The sequence below is a fragment of the Pteropus medius genome, unplaced genomic scaffold, assembly GCF_902729225.1.
Source record: "Pteropus medius unplaced genomic scaffold, Ma_sr-lr_union100, whole genome shotgun sequence".
Classification (NCBI taxonomy): Eukaryota; Metazoa; Chordata; class Mammalia; order Chiroptera; family Pteropodidae; genus Pteropus; species Pteropus medius.
The window spans coordinates 18,032,222-18,054,793 of record NW_024347791.1 but is presented as its reverse complement, the minus strand read 5'-3'; the positions used below and the strand labels follow the sequence as shown (position 1 = coordinate 18,054,793).

The 22,572-nt window shown below is 34.8% G+C and overlaps 2 protein-coding genes across 2 annotated transcripts in view; one reads left to right on the top strand and one right to left on the bottom strand.

The window, feature by feature from the left end:
• Positions 1 to 22,572, top strand: part of ZNF804B (zinc finger protein 804B) — a 438,846-nt gene that overhangs the window by 18,417 nt on the left and 397,857 nt on the right. The gene's annotated exons all lie outside the window — the stretch shown is intronic.
• TEX47 (testis expressed 47) lies at positions 13,185 to 14,029 on the bottom strand. The gene has a single exon (XM_039878167.1). It carries the CDS (start codon positions 13,947 to 13,949, stop codon positions 13,185 to 13,187), a length of 765 nt encoding a protein of 254 aa, XP_039734101.1. The 5' UTR covers positions 13,950 to 14,029.

Sequence of the window (22,572 nt, the reverse complement as noted above, 5' to 3'; positions counted from 1 at the left end):
TGGGGCCCGTCCTGGGATGCGCATTTGAAGTAGCCCATTGGTTTATTGTACACACTGACATTATGAAATTACTGAACCAATGTCAGCACACCAATACTCCCTTGATCTGTAAGTCAGAGGCCAGAAGCTGAGGAAGGTTTTATGACTTGCTCACACTGTCCTCTCTTTATTCTCACTGGAAACTCCTGTGTGCATCTTCTGTGAAACTTCCCTGGTGTTCTAAACACCTCCCTAATGCCCAGTCATAATTATGCAAAAGATGGAACACACTTATTCTATATCAGATATACTATGCTGAAATAAGCCTTTTGCATATTGTCTTTTTAATTCTTAAAACAATTTTCTTAAGATGTTGGTACTATTATCTTCCATTTTGTAGATGAGACGAAGTTTCATATTTTACAAGTACAATGTGACAGAGAGCAGGGGCTTGGTCTAGGACCTTCAGGTTCCAAGCTCAGGTGTGAAACCACTTCACTGAGAATTGATTTTTCTCGCTTCGTGCCACCATGACAATTCTCACATTCCTTTATGACAACATAATGGTGTTTTAATTGTTGGTTCACATATCTATTTATCTGTCTTTGAGTCTCCTGGCAGTAGGATCTGTGTTTTCTTCACCTAGGTAAATGATAGCACCTGGGTGCTGCAGAATCTGCAGCTAAGTGGGCACTCAATAAAACTCTGTCCCCTTGGTCATTTGTTATTTATTTATTTATTTATTTAATATTAGTTGTTTAGAGTGTGTCAAAATGAAAATACTAAGTTGAAGTAAATGTAAAATTTAGGTATCTATACACATGGAAAAAATTTTAAATAATACTTTGGCAACATATTCATATGTACAGCAGTCAATGTATAGGTATAATTAACTAATATTCAGACTTTAGTAAGAAACTAATGGTTAGAACTCTTGTTGTTGTCAATTACATAGAACTATAAAGGCACTTTTCAGGAACCCAAAGACACTAAGAATGCATGATAATTCAAAAGTGAAGCAAATACTTTTCAAAAATTTTATCTCACATAAATTGCACATAACATTATAATTTCCAATGTGAAAACATCAAATTAAATAAAAACAAAAATGCATATTTTGCTTCCCTTATCATTCTGTGCTTTTTCTTATTTTTTCATCTATTAATTCTGCACATAGATATGAATATTAGATATCAATTTATGTATATCAGATGACAAGGCACAGTGGTGTATAAACCTTATTCCTTCAGGTACGTATGATTAAGCAATCAATTTTTTGTTAGAAAAATATAATGGGAATAAAAACCCATAAAACCAACGTAAGTCCATCTCTTCTTATTAGAATTTGAGTTCTTTGAAATAATAATAAAAAATCCCTTAATAAGTATTTTAAGCCATTTGATTACAATGGTGGGGTGATTTTCTATTGTTCACATTATTATGGAAGAATACAAGTAAGATATTCACACACATATTAATAAAAATTAATTAACTGATCAAGGTTCTAGTGTCTGAATTGGCATTTAAGCATTTATCAAAGGGTAGCTCAGATTCTTCGAGATGATCGTAAGAATAGATGCAGAAGCCTGCTAAAGGACTTACTCTGTGCTTTACCTGCTAGATTTCTTAGAGTATCTCTAGACTACAGTGTTCCTGCTGCAGAAGCGTTATGTATCAGCAGTTTGACTAATTGGCCTGACTTCTCTGAGGTCTCCCTAGGCTGCTGGTCAGAATTCAAACCATTTTATGTTCTTGTCTCAAAAACTTGTTGTCATAACGGCATTATGGAAATTGCAGACTTACAGAACATAGGCTAAACTCTGACAAATGGATTTATTGAATTGCTGGTTCTTTTCATATATGATTTATCTCATTTAATATTTGAGATAAAAGTGAGACCCAGAGACGTTAAGTAACTTTCTCAAGGTCACAGTTAGCCAGCAGACAATTTGAGATTTTAACATGAATCTTCTAATGTGAAACCTAGAACTCTGCACTATGTGTAAGTAGGTTGCTTTGAAAACTGTTTGACAAGGTGCTAAGGAATTGTTTGCTTCAAGAGAAAAAAAAACAAAAAAACTTTAACTGACTTCAGCAAAAGAGAAGAATTGATTATTGGAAGGATTCAGGGGTTGAATGCTAGCAGGCCTCATTTAGGGCTGGGAAATGGAATTATCAGCTGAGGTGACTTTATCTCTTTGGTATTCTCAGATAACCCATCTCTGTTTCTCTAGCCTCATCATTTGCTGCCTTACAAGTGGTCTCTCTTTGCTCCTGGTAAGAAATGACTAGTCCAGCCTGTGTGCTGTGTGTGTATGTGTGCAGGCGCATGCGCGTGTATGAGTGTGAATGTAATACAGCAGGAGAAGAGAGAACAAGAAAGACTGGTGGTGGTGGGGCGGGGAGTGACGAGGTCACACAATCTGTGGCCCACGCATGGAGCTATGGGACGAGATACGCTGACAAAGGTGCAAGGGCAGCTTCTCAGATGGGAGTCAGAGTGGCAGTGGGAGGACATAATTGGTAGAGGAATGATCTGCATTATTTTTACAAAGCCTTTCTTGTACTGCTCTGTTCAACTTTGATAGTTAAATCCTTGGTTCTCCCCCTTGCCTGGAAGCAGTTTTATGAATCTTAATTGGCTTCTCTAGTTTGGGTTAAGAGAGTTGTATCTATACACTGATATATAAACCGATAGCTCTATCTGTATCTATGAATACATTCTAAATATGCATATTTAATTATTATTTATGTAAGCATTTTATTCCTGTTAATCGACTGGGAGTCATCTTTGTCAAATAAATATTTTGGTGTCTCTTCTGCACCACAAAAAGGAAAACATTGTCTTATTTCCATTTGTAAACTAATTACTTGTGCTTATAAAACTATCATGTGGTGAATATTACCAAGAAGAACCAGGTAGTGTCAGAGATAAGAAATGATGCTTTTCTTAGTAGAATGTAACTACCCGTAAGCTATGGGTTTCCAGCTCTTCTGACATGGTACAGTACCCTGAGTAAATATCTTTAGCAACAGACGTGCATGACTGGCCCTCATGTGAATTTTTGGAAATATTGCGTACCAAGAGGAAAACAGTAGAAATGTAGTCTTGATTTCACCAGAGGGAATATGAAAGATGTGGCTGATCTCTGGCTCTTGCCTTACTATCAATCAGTGCTGAGCTTTAAGTCTCTACTTGCTTCATTTTCCTCAGTGAAGGACTAGGCTGGAATCAATAATTTCTAAAGCTCTTTCTGGTTCTAGTATTCATGTGCTTTTTCGAATCTATAATATCTCAGAGAGATGATAGTCATATTTCTTAACAAAGAATAAATTGTAAAAATAAGCTGATCATTATTGAAGATAGGTGGCATATACATGGGTTCATTATAATATTTTCTTTACTTTTTTGAATGCAACTTTTCAAAGAGACAGAGACAGAGAGCCACAGCTATAGAGAATGGCAGCAATAATAAGGAAATGCTGTAAGGAGTAGATGAAACCATCCTAAAAAAACACGATACGTTAGTTTATTTTAATGAGTCACCTAAACATGAAAGGTGATATAGGCCATAGAATATATTAGGAAATAGAAATAGTGAAATTAGAAAAGCTTGAAAGTCTCTTTGAGTCATTTCAGTTGAAATGCTTTGTCATTTTGTTACGAATGCCATAAGGTGAATATACATTACAGAGATAAGTGGTTCATGAATTTACCATCATTTTAAATTATGCATCAATGCCCTTTAAAATCATTAGTTTGGAAAAGTGAGATTTGATTGTAATTTGCTATTTCCTATCATGCCCTGACTGGGCAAAGAAAGAAGCAATCTGGATAAGAGTTAGATTTCAGAGCAAAATTTACAAATGCAATGTAGTTGGTCTATAAAGTAGATAAAGCACATGGCATAATCTGCAATCAACTATAAAAGTTTGACCATGAAAATACCAATGAATTAATCCAAATTTTCAGCTGTAACACCAGAGCCCATAAATATTCTAAAGTCATATTCTGCACAGCTAAGTTTCTTCTAGGAATTAGTGCAATTATTTATCTAGACAAATGTTTATTGAGCAACCATTCTTTTTCAGAACTGTACAGTCACTTGAGGACCTTCAAGGTACAAGACCATATCTTTGCTATTTGAAACTGTGTACAGCTCTTTTCCTCTTGGGTCATCAGTGGATGTTTGATCTCACATGAAAGGACAGACTCTTTCCTTGAAACCAAAAGAAAGTGGTGATCTTCCTTTCAATGAAAATTTTTAGAATCTTAAATGGGACCTTTATATTCCCAAATTGACTCTGCAAATTTACTAACAACTAACTCAACAGCTAAGCTTTTAGAAATATTGTTTACATTTGTTTTTCCCTCATCCAGGCTTCACTCTTCGACCTGCTGCATCCCGCTTCTATCTCTACTACACTACATGAGTTACTCTTTCCAAGTCACCAATGATCTGTCCTAGTCATTAAGTCTACTTTTTAGTCCTTGTCTTACTTGAGTTAGAAAAAGCAGCTGGTGCTGTTGAGTATTCTCTTCTTTAAGAAATGTTTTTTTTTTTTTCCCTTTGCTTCCGTGACGCTGCTGTCATCTGCTTCTCTTTCTCTGCTTCTGTGAAAATTTAAATTAAATAATGTCTTCCTAGGCCCCTGTTCTGCACTTGGCATTCCCCTGAGTTTCGAAGTAGACTCTCTTCTCTGTTCATGCTATAGGCTTGTGCCGGGCAATATAGCACCACTCCTGAAACCTCAGTCATCATCTACGGTGATTCCGAATCTCCATCTCCGTGTCAGACCCATCTCCTGAACTTCAGAGCAATGCCTTCAACCCTGTACTGGATAGTTTAACACTGATGTTTCTCAGATATCTCATATTCATCATGTTCAAAACAGAAAAAACTTCATCTCACTCCAGAAAAACCCCAACATGTTGCTCTTCTAGGATTGCCTGTCAAGGGCAATGGCACTGCTACCTCTCAGGTGCTTCATCCTTACTCCTTCCTCTTCTTCACATTCTCTGCTTTCAGTTGAATACCAATATATCTGACAATTTTCTTGATTTTTGCCACCTCTTTCTATTCTTATTATTTTTGTAAAGATTTCCTATCATCTCTTTCCCCGATGACTATAACAGCCTCCTAACTAGTGTATCTATCTATTCAGTCCAGTTACCTAGTTCTCTTCCAATCTCTTCTTCCCAGTTCAAAGTGGTCCTTCTTAATGCATATCTAATTATGGCATTTCTCTGATTAAAACACAACGGTGTCTCATTTTACTTGAGATGAAGTCACGGTACTTATGTAGCTTTAAGTGTGTGCATAATAATCTAGTCCTATGCATCTCTATCCAGTTTCATCTCTTATGATTTCTCTTTATACTTCAGGTCCTGCCTTATTGAAATTCTTTCAGTTCTTCCAGGTTTTAGAACATTCCTCTGATAGAATATATATATATATATATATGATCTCTTCTGCTAGGAACACTCCTCTCCCACTGCTTGCCTTGCATTTGGCTTACTTCTATTTACTTTTCAGAAGTCCTTGTGTCTTTTTTTCCCTCAGAGGCATCCCCTAATCCTCCAAACTAGGTAAAGTTAGGTAACCATTGCAAAATATGTATCCATGATGATGACAATTATTTTGTTAATTTTTTTTATGTGTCTAGGGTAGAAAGAGACAGAGACTACGTACTTTCTAAGGTAGGAATTATGCTTATTTGCTCATGATTGCATTGCACTCCTGAACCTCCATGCCTGACAAAGTACCTGACACAGTTTTTTTAGTTCATACTTGCTGAATGACTAAATGCAGAGAGAGAATAAAATTTGATATGTGTCATGTTTTCCCATGACCAACCGAGAGAAACAAGAGAAAGCATTTCAATATAATGCTAAAAGACTACTTTTCACCTAAATTTTTATACCATATGGAATAAATGATATGCCAGTGAATAGGTGGGGGCCCTATGGAGCTTTTTATGTGTTTGAGCTTATATGACTCTTAACACGTAACTGTACCTATAGGAGGCAATCAATACAAAATTATTGAATTAATATTTTGAATAACTTTTATTTGACTTAGGGATGGAATTAAGCTCAATAAGTGCTGCTGATTTTATTCTTGGGGCCACTGAATGCACACGTAAGACTAAGAGGAGCTGTAATGAATATCAGACTAAGATAATCTTTGGGATACTTTCTCTTTCAGCTTTATGTATTTTAACTTACTAAACTCTTTTCATTCACTCTTTTCTTTTACTAGAAGTTACTTGTATCAGAAAATAAATATTAGTACTTAGCTATTTCAACAAAGTATGAAATTTAATATAATGCATGTGCTCTATACTTCATCCAAAGATATTGATAATGGGAATATTAAACAAAAATTGTTCCAACCATATATAGCTATAATATGTCTAGTTAAACAGCACAGTCTTCCCCTACAAACTAGATTCCTTGTATAGTTCCTACCTCAGGAATGGCAACATCTTTTTGGAAAAACTAAAAACTTAATCTATTTGATACCTTTTTCTGCCTCATAACTTAGGTTTATTTACTTCCTGATTATCTCTCACATTGGTCCCCTTAGATCCATTTCCACAGTCATTAATCTAGTTTAAGCTATTATCATCTCCTACCAGAAGATTTGTAACAATTTACTAAGGAGCCTCTCTGCACTAACATGTCCCCTGCCAATCCATTCTTCACTCAGCAGCCAACCCAACCAGATTATGCCCTGCTTAAAATCTTCAAAGGCTTCCCATCAGCCTTAAAAAAAATATTCCAATCTTTGCTGTTTCTTCTGACTCTACGGTGCTACCAAATTTGTTCTTTACATGTCCTAATCTAATATAGATTTCTGACTTTTCAGTTTCCCATCAATCTTTGCACTAAATTAGATGCAATTAGGGTAAACTTTTTAAAGGAAAATGTTGGCATAGCCCACAGGTACTCTCTGATAGGTTGGATCAGTCATTTGTTTAGACACTAAGCTTAAAATTTTTAATAAAAACACCTTAATGCTGTCCTCTGCCTGCCGTATTGTAAGACAGCACGGTCTTTCCTTTCAGACATGTTTTTGGATGACGGTTCAAGAGCTTCATGGACTTCTTTAGGATGCTCATAGACACTATGATGTAGATGAGCAGAGTCCTCAAATGGAATAAATTAATTGTTCAGGGGCACATAATGAGTTAGTAGCAGAAAGAGTGTATAACAAAGGTCGTTCTTCTCACATCAATGTTCTTTTCATTTTTTCATTTTGATTTGTGTTGGAACAGAGTATATACTCAAGAATTGCAACTGCGTAGGATAGAAAGAGAAGAATCAAAGAATTTAAATATTGCAAAATGTATAGATTTATCTGTAATAAAATTAATCTGGTTACAGAGTAATCTATTATTCTTGCTTTCAAAAAGCAAAGTATAGTATAAACTGGGTAGAGAAAGAGAAGGAAGGTGAGAGAGTTCCATGAGGAGGTCATTATACTAGAGTGAATTCTGGTAAAATGTATTTTTTTAAATTTCTTCCTCCATAAGTCAAAGCTTTATGTTTAATGCATTATTTTTATATAGTGACTTTAAAATTGGCTTGGTATTTTAAAAACAGATCAGAAGTGTGAACTATATAATTAAAATAGAATCAAAGTTATGCTATTATAATAACCTAAGCAAATATAGATAATATATAACTATTAATCTTACCAAGCACATATCTCAAAGAACAGATAAGTGTGGCTAGTGAAACAAGGAGTCGAAGAACATAAAGAAAGCATCTTTAAAATATGGAATAAAGGTTGTATACTTTACCACTAGCTTGCTCGGATGTTTTAACAGGAAAGAATTTTTTAATCCAATGAATTGGAAATGAGCTCCTATATTTGGCTCAGTGAGTAGTAATATGTAAATACAAAAGTTCAGCTGATTCACTTCCAGAAGGTATTCTTGGTATCCTTCCAAATTAGAATGGAAGAAATTATTATGTGGGTAAAACTGAAGATTTCAGATAAGATGCAGCTATTATATTTTGGCTTGCTTTTTAAAAAAGCTTCATAGACAATGGCCAAAACCCTATCAATCATATAAGAACATTTTAACATATTGAAATTTCACAACCATTTTGAAAAAAGTAAAATTAACCTTATGAAGAAATTCTTGTAGATATGTTAAACAACGCATTTTAAAAATAAAGCACTAAAGATAAAAATACCAAAAAATCCCATGATAATTGCTTATGAGTTGCTGGCAGGGAAGTGAATGTGGAAATAAACAATGGCAATGTGACAGGAGAATTGCTAGAAGGTGGTTGAGTCCCATGTACGTGAGGGCAGAAAAAGGTTTCTTGAGTTTGTCAGGTTTCACAGAGGAAATGTAATTTGATTGATAAGCATAATTTTGCTAAGAGAAGTGAGGAAGGAAGTTAAAGGCAAAGAGCATGGAAATAGTGGAAAACCATTTTAAAAAATGTGAGAAAGAGAAGGGTGGGTACAAGATGGGTAACTAAATAAGCAAGGGTCAGAGAATCAAGACTACAGATCATGATAGAATTTTGCTTTCTATCCTGGAGTTGAAAGGGAAGCCATTGAATTTTGATCAGAGGAATAACATTTATCGAGTGCTTATTGTATGCCAAGATCTTTACACTATTATTTCATGCAATATCCATAAACCAGTCATGTATGTAGACATTGTTATCACATCCATTTTGTAGATGAGAAAACTGAGTCTCAGAAAGGTGAAGATACAAATTACAGCTCTACAAACAGTTACAGAACTAGGTTTCAATACAGCAATTGAAACTCCAGGTGGTTCTCTTAATCTTTGTGCTATACTGCCTTTACTTTTGATAGAAATATATAGATTAGAAAGGAGGAAGAGGAGATTGGAGTGAGGAGATTGGCACAGAAACAAGTCAAGGTATAGAAATACTGTGGAAAATGGGTGAGTTTGGATTGATTGGTTATCAGTGATAAAAAGGAAGGAAGTTAGGACAATGTTCAGGTTTCTAACTTGGCAGCTCTGTGGAGAGTGGTCCATTTTACAGCAACAGGGAGTGCAAGTGGGGGAACAGATTGAAGGAATTGTGGTGGCAGGAAATGACACATTCCCCGTAGAGTGTGTGGAGATGGAGATCCCTGTGGAAACCAGTGGGTGCCTAGAGAAGGTACTATGTGAGGGCTGGAACACAGGAGAGATATGGTGTAGTAGTGAAGCAAACACTTAAAATTAAATCCAGACTCCTAACCATGATCACAATTATTTAAATTGGTGAAGTGGAAAGAAGGGACTACTGTTATTAACTCTTGCTTTTACTGTTGGTAAAACAGTCTTTGGGTTTCAGAATCTTTATCTGAAAAACTAGGGGAGAAGAGTAGATATTTGAAAGATACCTTTGGGAGTTCTTTTTATATTTTCTGTACTGTATTATATAAAATCTCTCTGCAGGTAATCTGGAAATTTACCTCATTGACCACAAGGGGGAGAACTCTAATTCTACATTAAGTCATTTACAATATAAAATAATCTAAGTACTTGCTATATGAAGTTGGTGATAGGCTGTTTCATTTTCATTTGTGGAAGCTGAGGGAATTCAACGACTATAGACAGTTTTAATGGAATTGAAGTGTGGTTTTGTGTTGCTAAAGTTGTGATAAAGTCACTGAATGTAAAAATCTATTTGTATTCAGCAATAATTACCCATGAAGGAACCAGATGCCTCTTTAATTAAAATAAAGACAGTAAAATTTAAATTCACCCTGGAAAGGTTTTTCTTTCCTAAAAACATTATTTCAGTTATTCTTCAAAAAACTATAATCTTTCTGAAAGTCCTTGGTCACTCTGAAACAAATATTAGGTCATAACATGTCATTCTATTATAACGATATCCATATTAAAATAAAAAGATTAGAATAATGCTGGTCACACTATTTAAATGTTACATGTTCATTAAACGTGAGTATATGTTATATGTTCATTATTACATGAATGTTGAATATTATATGTTCAGTGTTAAAAATGTTAAAATATGTACTCTGGTTTTATGTAAAGTTTTATTGTAAGGAAACTATAACTCTCGTTGGGTTGAGAATTATCTTATGAGATTTCCTAAGGTTTAATGAGCCACATTCTTGAACTTGACCAAATTCAATTACATTCGTAGAGTATGAATGTAATATTTCTGCATTTTATCAAATATTTCCAAACATACACAGCTAAATGAGTGTTGTTCTCATTAAAGATATAATATTAGTGAGCTGTACAGAAATCTCAATAATGCAATTGTTACTGAAAACATATTTGTGTTTCCCCTTAGAGTCAGTAGCACACTCTTTTAATATGTTCAGTGACAGCCAATCTTCCTTTGAGAGTGAGTGTAATACTTAAAAACAAGCATTTCTATGAACACAGATTGAATATTAAGGTCACCAATCAAGTTAGAGTATACATTATTTGAGGATCAAAGGAGTAGATGTAACTAAAATATTTAAAATCCCTTTGATTTATAAACCTCTTTAATTCATCTACCATAAAAGAGTCACAAAGTGTTTTCAGCAATGATGTTCCTGGAATAAGGAGAAATCCTCCTAAGGTGGCTACTAGGAAGGGTTACTTTCATTTGAATAAACACATTCTAGTGTGTTCACAAAAATAAATAAATAATTACATAAGTACTTTAATTTATTTATAGTCATGTTGTGTTTATTTTCCAGTTATTTTCACAGTTGACACTTCATAAATCCTTTAAATGTAAAATAATAGTATACTAACTCAGTAATGTTATCATTTAGATATTTTCTATAACTTCCTCCAAAATGACTCAGATTTTTAATGTTTTCCTTTGGCTTGATGAATTAATTTTCTATCAATATTTCTCACACTAGAAAGTATTATAGACCAATAAAAGATCTATGCTAGACAGTGTGGAGCATACACATTTATTATTGCTTATATATTCAGTTTGGCACAGTGCTTGGCCCTCTAGTAGGTATTTACTATTAGATATTTAGTGAATATTAGTTGCATAAATGAATAAACAAATGATAATGAAGTTACATATATAAATATTATATAATATACAATTACATTTTATATCTATTATTCCTGTTACTTAGGAATATAATATTATTTCTGTTAATTATATATCATTGTTTCAGACTGCTGATAATCATCCACCCAAAACGTAGTGGCTTAAATAGACGTTAATTGTTTTCCACAAATCCACAATTTGGACAGGGCTCAGTTAGAACAGCAGTCTCTGCTCCACTGCTCCATACAGTGTCAGCTGGTCTGGCTTGAAATCCAGGTTGACTGGGAGGCTAGAATCACCCGACGATTCACTCATTCACATGTCTAATGGTACTACTGGCTGTTGCCCAGGATCTCAGCTGCAGATGTCATCTGGAAAACTACTATTGTTTAGGTTCCAAGAGCTACCATTCAAATGATCAAGGCAAAGTGCATGACATTTTTATGATCTAACCTTGGAGGTCATGTGGGACCACTTCTGTTGTACCCTATTGGTTGAGGCAGTCACAAAAGTCAGTCTGATTTCAAGGGCAGCTGATGTAGAAGATACCATTCGATGGGAGGAATGTTAAGGTCATGTTGGAAGAAGAGCATTTGGGATGGAATATATTGCAGTGACTAGTTTTGGAAAATATAATGTAATATATACATACATGTATATATGTAATTTTATTTATAAATTGTACTTTTGTTCACTAGCTAACTTTAGAAAATACTGTTCCCAAACAAAATTTACCCTGTTAAAGGGATTCTGTCAGATCCAATGAACATTTATTGTTCATTTCCTTCTTCCTGTTTCTGCTCATTTTATGTTCTCTTACATATGCTCATCTGCCTTCCCGAAACTCTCCTCACATTTCTTCAAAGCGTAGAACAAGGTTTGCTTCTTTATTGTTTTTTTTCTATTTATTTATTTGGCCTGGAGAGCATTTACTCTTTATCTCCACTCATTTTGTCATTGAACATTTACTATGGATGGTGCCTATGTCTTTTTCACAGTTCAAAGAATAAATAACACATTGCTGAATAACATTAGGTATTTATTTTTTACTAAACTGATAAAATGTTTGTAAATTATATACTCCTTTTTAACCAGAAGAATTACTTCTTGTTTTATCTAAAATATACTCTTTCCGTCACTAAATTTAAATGAACAGAACTTCAAGTTCAGCTAAAAGTGAAAAATGTCATTATGTATCTAAATCTGTATTGCACAATTTAAAAATAAAAATAATCTTTCTTGAGATTTGATTCTTATATGGAACAAATGATGACAAATTATCTGCATATGACAAATTTAAAGTGTATACTGAAATTACTATTTTTCAGAGACTGAAAATCAAATAAATAAAAAATGAAAATAACATTTTCTTCATTAATTTTACAGTCTGTTTCATAAGGTATTGAAGTATTTTTGCATATCCTTGAAGTAGTGAAAATATTAATGTCATTTTTAAACAATCTAAAATTTTAAATAATGCAAAAAAGCATTCATCCTGAGTAAAAGAAGGGAGAGACCAACTTGAAATAGGTCATATAGAAATTCCATATAATTAACTTCTTTATAGGAAGTAACTATAAAAATAAGCTTATTTTCTGAATTCAGGAATCATGTAGAGATTACTCTTTCATTTGTGCTCTTAAAGTCTTTCAACATACTGGTACTATAATAATGATCATATCATATCATGTCATATATATTTACTTTAAAAAATAATTGCCTCGAACTTTAGATTGCAAGCAACACAAGGGTGGTGTTTTCCCTCTAAGTTCTGTACTTTGAGAACAAAATTGTCTTTCCTGAAATTTGATTCTATGTGATGGAAGCTGCTCATTGACTATTCAGAGGATTAATGAGAATCTGAATCACTGGTCTTTTCTCATCCATACTTTTTTTAAAAAAATTAACTTATTCCATTAAAATGATGTTAACATTTAAGAACTTATTAAACCCTACCACCTATTAAAATAATGCAATAAACTTAATATCAGGACCAACATAAATTTTCAAGTTTAGCTCAATATACTCTGTAAAGATTAGTATATTACCTTTGTGCACATTATGGTGTTGTTTCTTTTTTTTAAAGAGAAGAATAGCTTTAGAAATATTTTCCTTTTATTTATGTAGCATAAATTCCTTGAGAGATTTGACCACATCGACCACATCATCTCTCTCAGTCCTAGAAACGGGAAGGTGCAGGCCATACCACCTCGGAATCCAAGGTGATATGTATTGGTTTATTAAACATGTTTAGGAACGTTTCTGGGTTCAGGAATTCTTCAGATTTGCACAAGTACTTTATTATTTGTTCTGGGAGGAGTAATTCAGGTACGAGTTGGTGCAAGTTATCGCCTGGTCCTTTAGTGCCCACTTTAACTGTCTTAAAAATATAGAGTGCTAGTTTATGAGTTTGGGTGAGAAACTCTGTGACGACCTCCTCTAGGGACTGTGACTGTGTCACGTCATCGAGATACATGACAGGCACTTTTATTACTGAAACATACCATTGCATGAAGATCCTTGTAGGGATGTTATGGGACATGACTATAATTTTCATTCCTTGGATAAAAAATTCTCTTTCATTCTTTTCACGGTTGACATAATCTAAAAGAATCCGGTAAAGAGTACCAGAGGAAGACTCAAGGATATGCAGAATAGAAGTAGGATATATGAGCAATAATCCTGTCACTGTTTCTCCTAGGTGATACTTTAAAATTGACTGGAATGCTTGTTCATAGTATTCGGTAATATCTTTTTTTTCTGTGTTGGCTGTTGTTTTGGCCACTAGAAACATCCTATGAAGAAGTAATTTCTTTAGCTGTAGTCTTAGCTTCTCCTCCTGAAAATGCAAGTAATTGCTACGTGGAACTTGAGGCGATAGAAGAGCCTCCAATTGGAAAGGTCTTTTGATTGCCTTTTGGGTATGGCCTGAGAAGGACATCATGAGTCCTAATTATTCTTGTAGATAACTTATTGCAATAAAGATCATCAAGATATCTCTTCAGTGGTGAACTCTTATTTTTATTTCTTCTGACAAAAAGAAAAAAAAAGGAGTTTACTTAGTTTGTCAAATGCTACTGCACAGCAAAATCCCTTCCCAGGGGTATCAATGAACAGTGTCTTTGAAATGAAAGAGAATATTAAAACAAGACTCAAATTATGGAGATTTTAAAAAAAGTTTACAACTAAATAACTAACACACACCTTAGGAAAAACTCTCCAACCAACTGGGGAGTGGAGAGAAAAGAGAACTTAATCTAGAGAAGTCCACTCTGTTTTTGCTTACATTATTATTTTCCTCTTCAATTAATAGTCCATTTTTTCTTGGCCCTCATCCTTGAATCACACACACACACACACAGTGTGAGAGAGAGAGCTCACAGTCCCTGACAGCTGCATTGGCATTACATTAAAATGTCCTTTTATTCATGGAACGGTGATCACAGATTGTCCTTGATTTGTCAAGTTTTTAAAATGGTATTTTATGGTAATTCCCCAATTTATTTTATAAATTTAACAGGTCGATGATATTTTTTAAATCTGGGGATCTCTCAGTCCTAATTGGCTACTTTACCCTTTACCCAATACATTGAACGTTAACAATGTCGATTGGATAATAACAGTAAACTTTGTAAGTAACTAATTTTGATTGTCTTTTCAACAAACCTCAGAAACGGCTCTATTGCTTTTCTTTTTTCTGTCCTTTTCTTTCTTTTTTTGATGGGGTCAAATGAAAAATACCTTTATTTTTAACTTCTTCTTACAATTTTTTTTCTTCTCTCCAGGTCAACTAAACATTTCTTTCTTTCTTCAAGTGCTTCTTTCTCTTACTTGTCCACAAGGTCCTACTTGCCCTCTATCACTCTTCCAACTGCCAGTGTGTCTTAGGTGCTCTCAGCTGTCCTGTGTTCTATTCTGATTTCCATAGTGCCTGAGCGAATCAGAATGTCAGTAGTGTTAAAGGGCCAGAGCACCCTGGCAACTCCCATTTCTTAAGTTAATGAGGGTATCTCAATAGATCTCAATATCACGAAAAAAGAAATGCGGGCTTCTTTTCTGGAATGGCTTATTGTTAGCCAGATGCCTTTGTAAAGCAGACATCTTCCTAGACATATTCTTTTCATTTTCCCCACAATTTAGAAAAGAGGAAGCTAAAGTAGGGAATAGTTAGTTATATACCTTGCACACAATTCAAACATACTCTCAATAACCTCCCTATTATGTCTACCTAGGGTAAAGAGATATTATAAACTAACTAAAGACTATAAGAACATATATCAGATGTTTGGTTTCCCAGTGCATATAAAAGTTATGTTTACACTATACTGTAATACTGTGTAATAGCATATATCTAAAAGATGTTCATACCTTATTTAAAAATACTTAATTGCTAAAAAATGCTGACCATCATGTGAGCCTTTAGCCAGTCATAACCTTTTTGCTGATGGAGAGTCTCACCTAGCTGTTGATGGCAGCTGACTGACCAGGGTGGTGATTGCTGAAGGCTGGGGTGGCTTTGGCAACTTCTTAAAATAAGACAATGAAGTTTACTACATTGATTGACTCTTTCTTTCATGAACAATTTCTCTGTAGAATGCTATGCTATTTGATAGCATTTTACCCACAGTAGAACTTCTTTCAATATTGGAGTCAATCCTCTCAAACCCTGCTGCTGCTTTATCAACTAAGTTTATGTAATATTCTTAACCTTTTATTGTCATTTCAACAATCTTCACAGCATCCTCACCAGGAGTAGATTTCATCTTAAGAAACTATTTTCTTTGCTTATCTATAAGAAACAACTCATTCATTCAAGTTTTGTCATGAGATTGCAGCAATTCAGTTATCATCAAGCTCCACTTCTAATTTTAGTTCTCTTGCTATTTCCACCACAGTCACTTCCTCCACCAAAGACTTAATTCCCTTAATGTTATCTGTGAGCATTGGAATCAACTTCTCCTAAATGCCTGTTAATGTTGATATCTTGAACTATTCTCATGAACCATAAGTATTCTTAATGGCATCTAGAATGGTGAATCTTTTCTTGAAGGTTTTCAATTGCTTTTCCCAGATCCAGGAGAGGAATCACATCTACAGCAACTATAGCCTTATGAAATGTATTCCTTAAATAATGATTGAAAGTAAGAATTACTCCTTGGCCCATGGGCTTCAGAATGGATGTTGTGTAAGCAGGCATGAAAACAACATTAATCTTATTGTGTGTCTCCATCAGAGCTCTTGGATGAACAGGCACATTGTCAATGGCAGTATTATTTTGAAAGAAAATTTTTTTCTTTTGTGCAGTAGGTCTTAACAGTAGACTTAAAATATTTAGTATACCATGTTGTAAATAGATATGTTGTCATCCAGGCTTTGTTGTTCCACTTATAGCACATGGGCAGAGTAGATAGAGCATAATTCTAAAGGGTGCTAGGATTTTCAGAACGGTAAAAGAGCACTGGATTCAACTTAAAGTCACCAGCTGTGTTAGCCCCTAACAAGAGAGTTGACCTGTCTTTCGAAGCTTTGAAGTCAGGCATTGACTTCCCCTCTCTAGCTATGAAAGTCCTAGATGGCATCTTCCTCCAATCTAAGGTTGTTTCATTTACATTGAAAATGTTTGGTTTAGTGTAGCCATCTTCATTAATCATCTTAGCTAGATCTTCTGGATAACTTGCTGCAGATTCTACATCAGCATTTGCTGCTTTGCTTTAGACTTTTGTTACCAAGATGGCTTCTTTCTTTAAACCTCATAAACCAATCTCTGCTAGCTTCAAACTTTCTTCTGCAGCTTCCTCATCTCTCTCAGGCTCATAAAATTGAAAACAGTTAGGGCCTTATTCTGCAATAAGTTTTGCCTTAAGGCAATGTTGTGGCTGGTTTGATCTTCTATCCAGACCACTGCACATATCAGCAATAAGGCTGTTTTGCTTTCTTATCTCTCGTATGTTGACTGGAGTAGCACTCTTAATTTCTTTCTAGAACTTTTCCTTTGCATTACCAATTTGGCTAACTTTGGCACAAGGGGCCTGGTTTCCAGCCTATCTTGGCTTTTGACATGCCTTCTGTACTAACCTTAGTTATCTCCAGCATTTGATTTAAAGTGAGAGACATGGGAATCTTCTTTTCATTTGAACAATTAGAGGCCATTGTAGAGTTATTAACTGACCTAATTTTAATATTATTGTGTCTCAGGGTATAGGGAGGCCTAGGAGAGGGAGAGAGACAGGGGAACGGCTGGTCGGTGGAACAGTCAACACACACACAACATTTATTGATTAAGTTCTCTATCTTATATGTATATGATTTGTGGCTCCCCAAAACAATTACAATAGTAACATCAAAGATCACTAATCACAAGTCACCATAACAAATACAATAATAATGAAGATGTTTGAAATATTGTGAGAATTACCCAAATGTGTCTAGGACACGGATACATGAAGTGAGCAAATGCTTTTAGAAAAATAACACTGATAGACTTGCCTGAGGCAGGGTTGCCACAAATCTTCAATTTGTAAAAAACACAATATCTGCAAGCACAACTAAAAATGAAGTACAATAAAATGAGATATTCCAGTATAAGAAAGTTCTTCCATAGGTTTGGTTTTCTTATTCCAAAGGGAATTGAAGTTAATTTTTAGAATAAAAGTTAATAATACCATACCTTAAGTTACATTTATGTGAGCTCTAAACTATAATTTTAAAATAAGGTTAGAAAATATCCTTATTTAATTTTTGAAAATTAAACCTTAGAGTATTTTTCCCCCCATAAGGTTTGTGTTATTCAAACTAATTAGCTGGTTTTAATAATAGACAGTGACAAATTATCCCAGAAAGTAGAAGCTGAGAGATGATTTAATAATTCCTTAATTGTGTGATTCACAAAAATTGACTATAATTTCTCATTGTTATTTACTCTGTCACTCCCTGAAACAATACGATCTTTCCCAAGGTACATGGAAACTTGTCATTGCCCAGTATAAGAACAGTTCTTACCCTCATTCCTCTTACTGCTTTGCAGAATGTAATTATGTTGACCACAACGTCTTTGATGGCCTTCTCTCCTCCCTTGGTTTCCATAACTCTGTACTTCCCCGAAATTCTATCCAAATCTTTATTTGCAGCCTAGCCCAGTTCCTTCTCAGACCCAACTCTGGGCAATGCCAAAGCTCTGTGCTCATCATGCAGATCTTTTCTCACTACCTCCTTGCCCAATTATCTCAGCACCATCTATGTTTCTTTCCTGTGAGGGCAGGTGGGTGTTCCCTGATGTCGCTCTTGTACCCACATTGGATGATTGACATTGCTGATTGACCATGGAGTGTTTACTGTTGAGTTTAACTTTGGACTTGGACTCTTTCTCAGTTTAAGTCTCATGGCAGATATAATGAGTTTGTCGAGTTTGACAAAGAAGAAAAAACTGAGTTTCCATTCCAATATTTTCTCTGTACAGAAGATTCCTAAATCACAATCTTATTTACAGCTCTTCTTAGATGCACGGCTACCCTTTCAAATTTTAAATGCCAACGCTGTAATTATTTTTTTTATATTTCCCTTTAAAAAGACCCCATTTATGTTTTAATTAACATTTTTTTTTCTCTCATCTCCTAGGCCAACATCCTTGGTCTTATCTTTTCATGCTTCCTAAAATTTATTTCCCAGATCTATTCTGTTACTAAGTCTTTTTACTCATTTTAACTGTATGATGAGTTCTTGATTTTCCTGCCTCCTTCATAGTCCTAGCTATTTATTTGGATTATAATAAGAGTCTTCTACCGTTGGTATTTTTCTAGATTTTTCCACTTCACCTATTCAACTATGAGCATGAAACTTTAAGACCTTAAGATGCTAATTTTATGAAGTTTTCTGTTTACTTCCCCTTGATGGAATGCTAGGAGAGGGAGCACCTACCTTTATTATGTTCACAGTGATTTTATTTTATTTCCAATCCCCGATAATGTATTATATCAGATAGAAAATGGGAATATGCAATGGCAGGGTTTGTTACCTAACATTGCCTCAGTGAGAAAATTTATAGGGCATTGATATTCAGAAGCCCTTTTTGAGTGCACGAACTTAAACTTTTATTTATAGGTAAGAGTCTTCCTTTCATGACACCATTCTTACCTGCAGTATAATTATTCTACTTTTTTGCCCCTATACAAAAGAGCTCAATTGTGATTTTTCTCCCCATGCATGTTTTTTGTTTCCCTTTTATAACTTGGTTCCTCAATATAAGCCTAGTGGAAAATGATAATCTTTCATCATTATAATTTCTATAAAATTAAAAACTGTCTGATAGTTACAGTTTTGTGTGGTTCAACCTGATGCATTTAGAAACAATACTTTTATCACTACATATAATAGTTTGATCTACATTTTCCCAATGTATTTTTCCATTTCTCGATGCATTGTTAGTTGTTAGATTGCTTCTTCCAAATTTGCATTCATTGTCACATGGCTATCTGAGACATTTAATGCCAACTTACCTTGTTTACTTGACTTTTATCAACCTTACTTTTAAGTATCAAGAGTAAAAGTTTTGAGCAGATAGAAATAGAATCAACACAGTTTGATTGACTGGTATATGTAATTATAATGGTATACTCTCCTCTTAATGGATGCTCAGCATTTGAGTTTCCAGATGTCACAATCCTTATGTTGCATCTTTTAAAGACCAGTTATTTACCCTCAGGTGATGACACAAGCAGAACTCTTCCATCTAGCCAATGGGATAAGGAGACATCAATGTTTTTCCTCCCAAAGTGATCTGTTTAGACCAGATATCCACATTCAAACAACTGACAAGTGGCAGAACTTGAAACTTATTATGATAAGGAGTCCTCTTTTAATTATTCTACCTAACTAACCTTGTCATCCAACTTGTCTTACATAAATCTACAACATATATTTGTAACTCAAGTCAAGCAGTGAAACTTCATATTGACTAAATACTTTATGTTCTGGTTTTATTCTCTGGAACCAAATCTTTCTGAAAAACCAACCTCTCAGCATCATTCTGTCTTTGTAAGGCAGATAAAAAGGATTAAAATGATTACATGCCAGTAATTATTTACCATGTATCATGTACTAGATGCTTTTACTTGTATTAATTTAATCTTTACAACAATTCTTTAAGGTAGACACATTTTGCCCACAATTTATAGAAGAAGGAAGTAAAGCATAGGGTGTTTAAGTACCTTACGTACATTCAAGCATCCTCTCAATAACCTCCCTACTCATTTTACTTATGGTAAAGAGAAGAGAAATTATTTCTTCTCTTTATCCATGGCCATAGGGTCATTCTTTAGTCCTCTATGACACGACAGTTCCTCTGGAAGTAGAGGATAGCTTGTGGATTGGATAAAGTAAGTTGAAAGGTAAACCAATACATCATACCTGTCATTCAACAAAATTTATGTACTGTCTTTATCTTTTCATTCATCTCATATTTATCTACACCTTTGGTGTTTGCCGGGTAATATTATAGGCACTCTAAGAAACACAGACATGGAAAACAACTGGTTTCTAATTCTATGAGTTTAGAGTCCAGTAAGAGTGATGAGATGTCCATGAATCACCACAGTACAGGGAAAAATATAATAAATAACATGTGAATGATGTTCAGTGCTGTGGAAACACCGAGATAGAAAAGGTGGTTGGAGTTTCTTAGAAAGCTTAGAGGAAAAGTTCTTATTTAGGCACAGCCTTCAGGAAACAATTGGAGAATGGCTTTGTAACTGTTTCTTGGATTCATTTCTTTAGAACGTGAGGATGTGCATTTACAGAACTTCATTTCTGGTACCTGAAATACCAGATTCCACTTTAACCTTTCACTTGTGTTCATGTGCTAGAGAAACAGAAAACTCTAGATCACTTCCCCTAACTTTTTCTGTGTTTTGACATATCTAAATAATCAGTGTAAGAGAATTCTTGGTCTAAAGAAATGGCTAACAAACTTGGGTAGAGCCTTTCACTAAGAGCACATACATAAACTATTAAGTAGACAAAATACACTTGAATTAGCAGATCAAAGCAGAATGAACTTAGTTACCAAATCACTAGATATTTGAAGATTTATATAAAAAAAGAAAACTAGATTACTTTCTCCAGCATTTTCTCTTTGCTGAAAATCTTATGGAACAGTGTTTGGTAATTATTTATCAAGGACAGCTCAGTCTACTTTGTTATTCAATTTAAACGTTTAACGTATGTCTTCTATTTGTAAAAAAAAAAAGTGCCAATACTGTGGAGAAATTCTTATGAATCCGTTATTTTATCTGTAGATGAAAAACTCAGTTCCATTATACTCAGTACAAGGGCCAGAGAGAAGAAATAACAAAGATGTTAACAATGAACATCAGAGACACAAAATGCTGGAACAATTAAACCTGGTTGCAAGAACGAGCATTTAAACTGGGCATAAAAAACAGATGTGATTTCTGTGTGGGTGTGGGGGCAGGGTGGGGAGGGTGGGGAATCAGGGAAGGTATGAACAGACTGTATCTTTGAAACATAAAGGGCTGAGGGCACATGTTACAGTGTTGGCAAATGTGGCACTTCATTAAGAAAACAGCAATAGTCTGGTTTGGCTAGAGGGTAGTTCTCAAACCACAGAATCTGAAGGTTTGTTATATTGCAGATTCCTGGTCTCTAGCCCTAAAAAGTTTGAGTTAGTATGCTTAAAGTGAAGTCTAAGAATTATTTGCATTTTAAACGTGTTCTCCCAGTGTCTCTACCTATTTCACTTTAAGAAAGAATGGGCTAGCTTGTGGTGACTTAAACCCTGGCTGTCTATTAGAATCATCTGGTGGGGAATTAAAAAGAAACAGTTCCTAGTTCTTATTTAATTAATGTGGAAATAACTATCATATTTCTGAAAGCCTCTCCAGGTGAGTCTCAGTGTAGCTTGGAATAGAACCACTGGCGTAGGCTAGTGTAACTGCACACAAACTTCATTTCATTTCTTTAATATATTTTTTTCTGATTCAAGCTAGTTTTGGCCAGATAATGGCATTGTGACTTACTTACTTTTATCACCTTCTACCTTTGTATTCCTGCTCCTTAAATCATTATGCTTTAGGACATAAGATTTATTGAGCCTCAGGTCTGTAATCATGGGGACAATAAGTTTCAGTTACACAAAGGATAACATTTTAGCCTTAGGTGTGTTTCAGTTCCAGGCACATCAAAGCAGAACAACAACCCCATGGGCCTGGGACCAAACAGGATGGCACCTCAGCTGATTTCAGAACCTAACACAATGATCAATTACCACAGCCCCGACCAATTGTCCAATCAGTAGCACCCACACCCCCAACTCCCTTAGTTTCCATGATGACTGAGTTTTCCCTATATAATCAGTACTCCTAAAACACCTGGAGGAGCCAGGTTGGAGTAAGCATTAGCTCCTCTGTGTCTCCAGGACTTGCAACTCCCTGAAAGAAATCCTTACTTTTGTTGCTGCAAACTTGCACATATCTTTCCTTTGGAGTGCAGGCAGACCTTTTGTTTCCGTAACACTAGTGGGTGAGCAGACAGGACACGTGGAAAGGAGCAGAGAG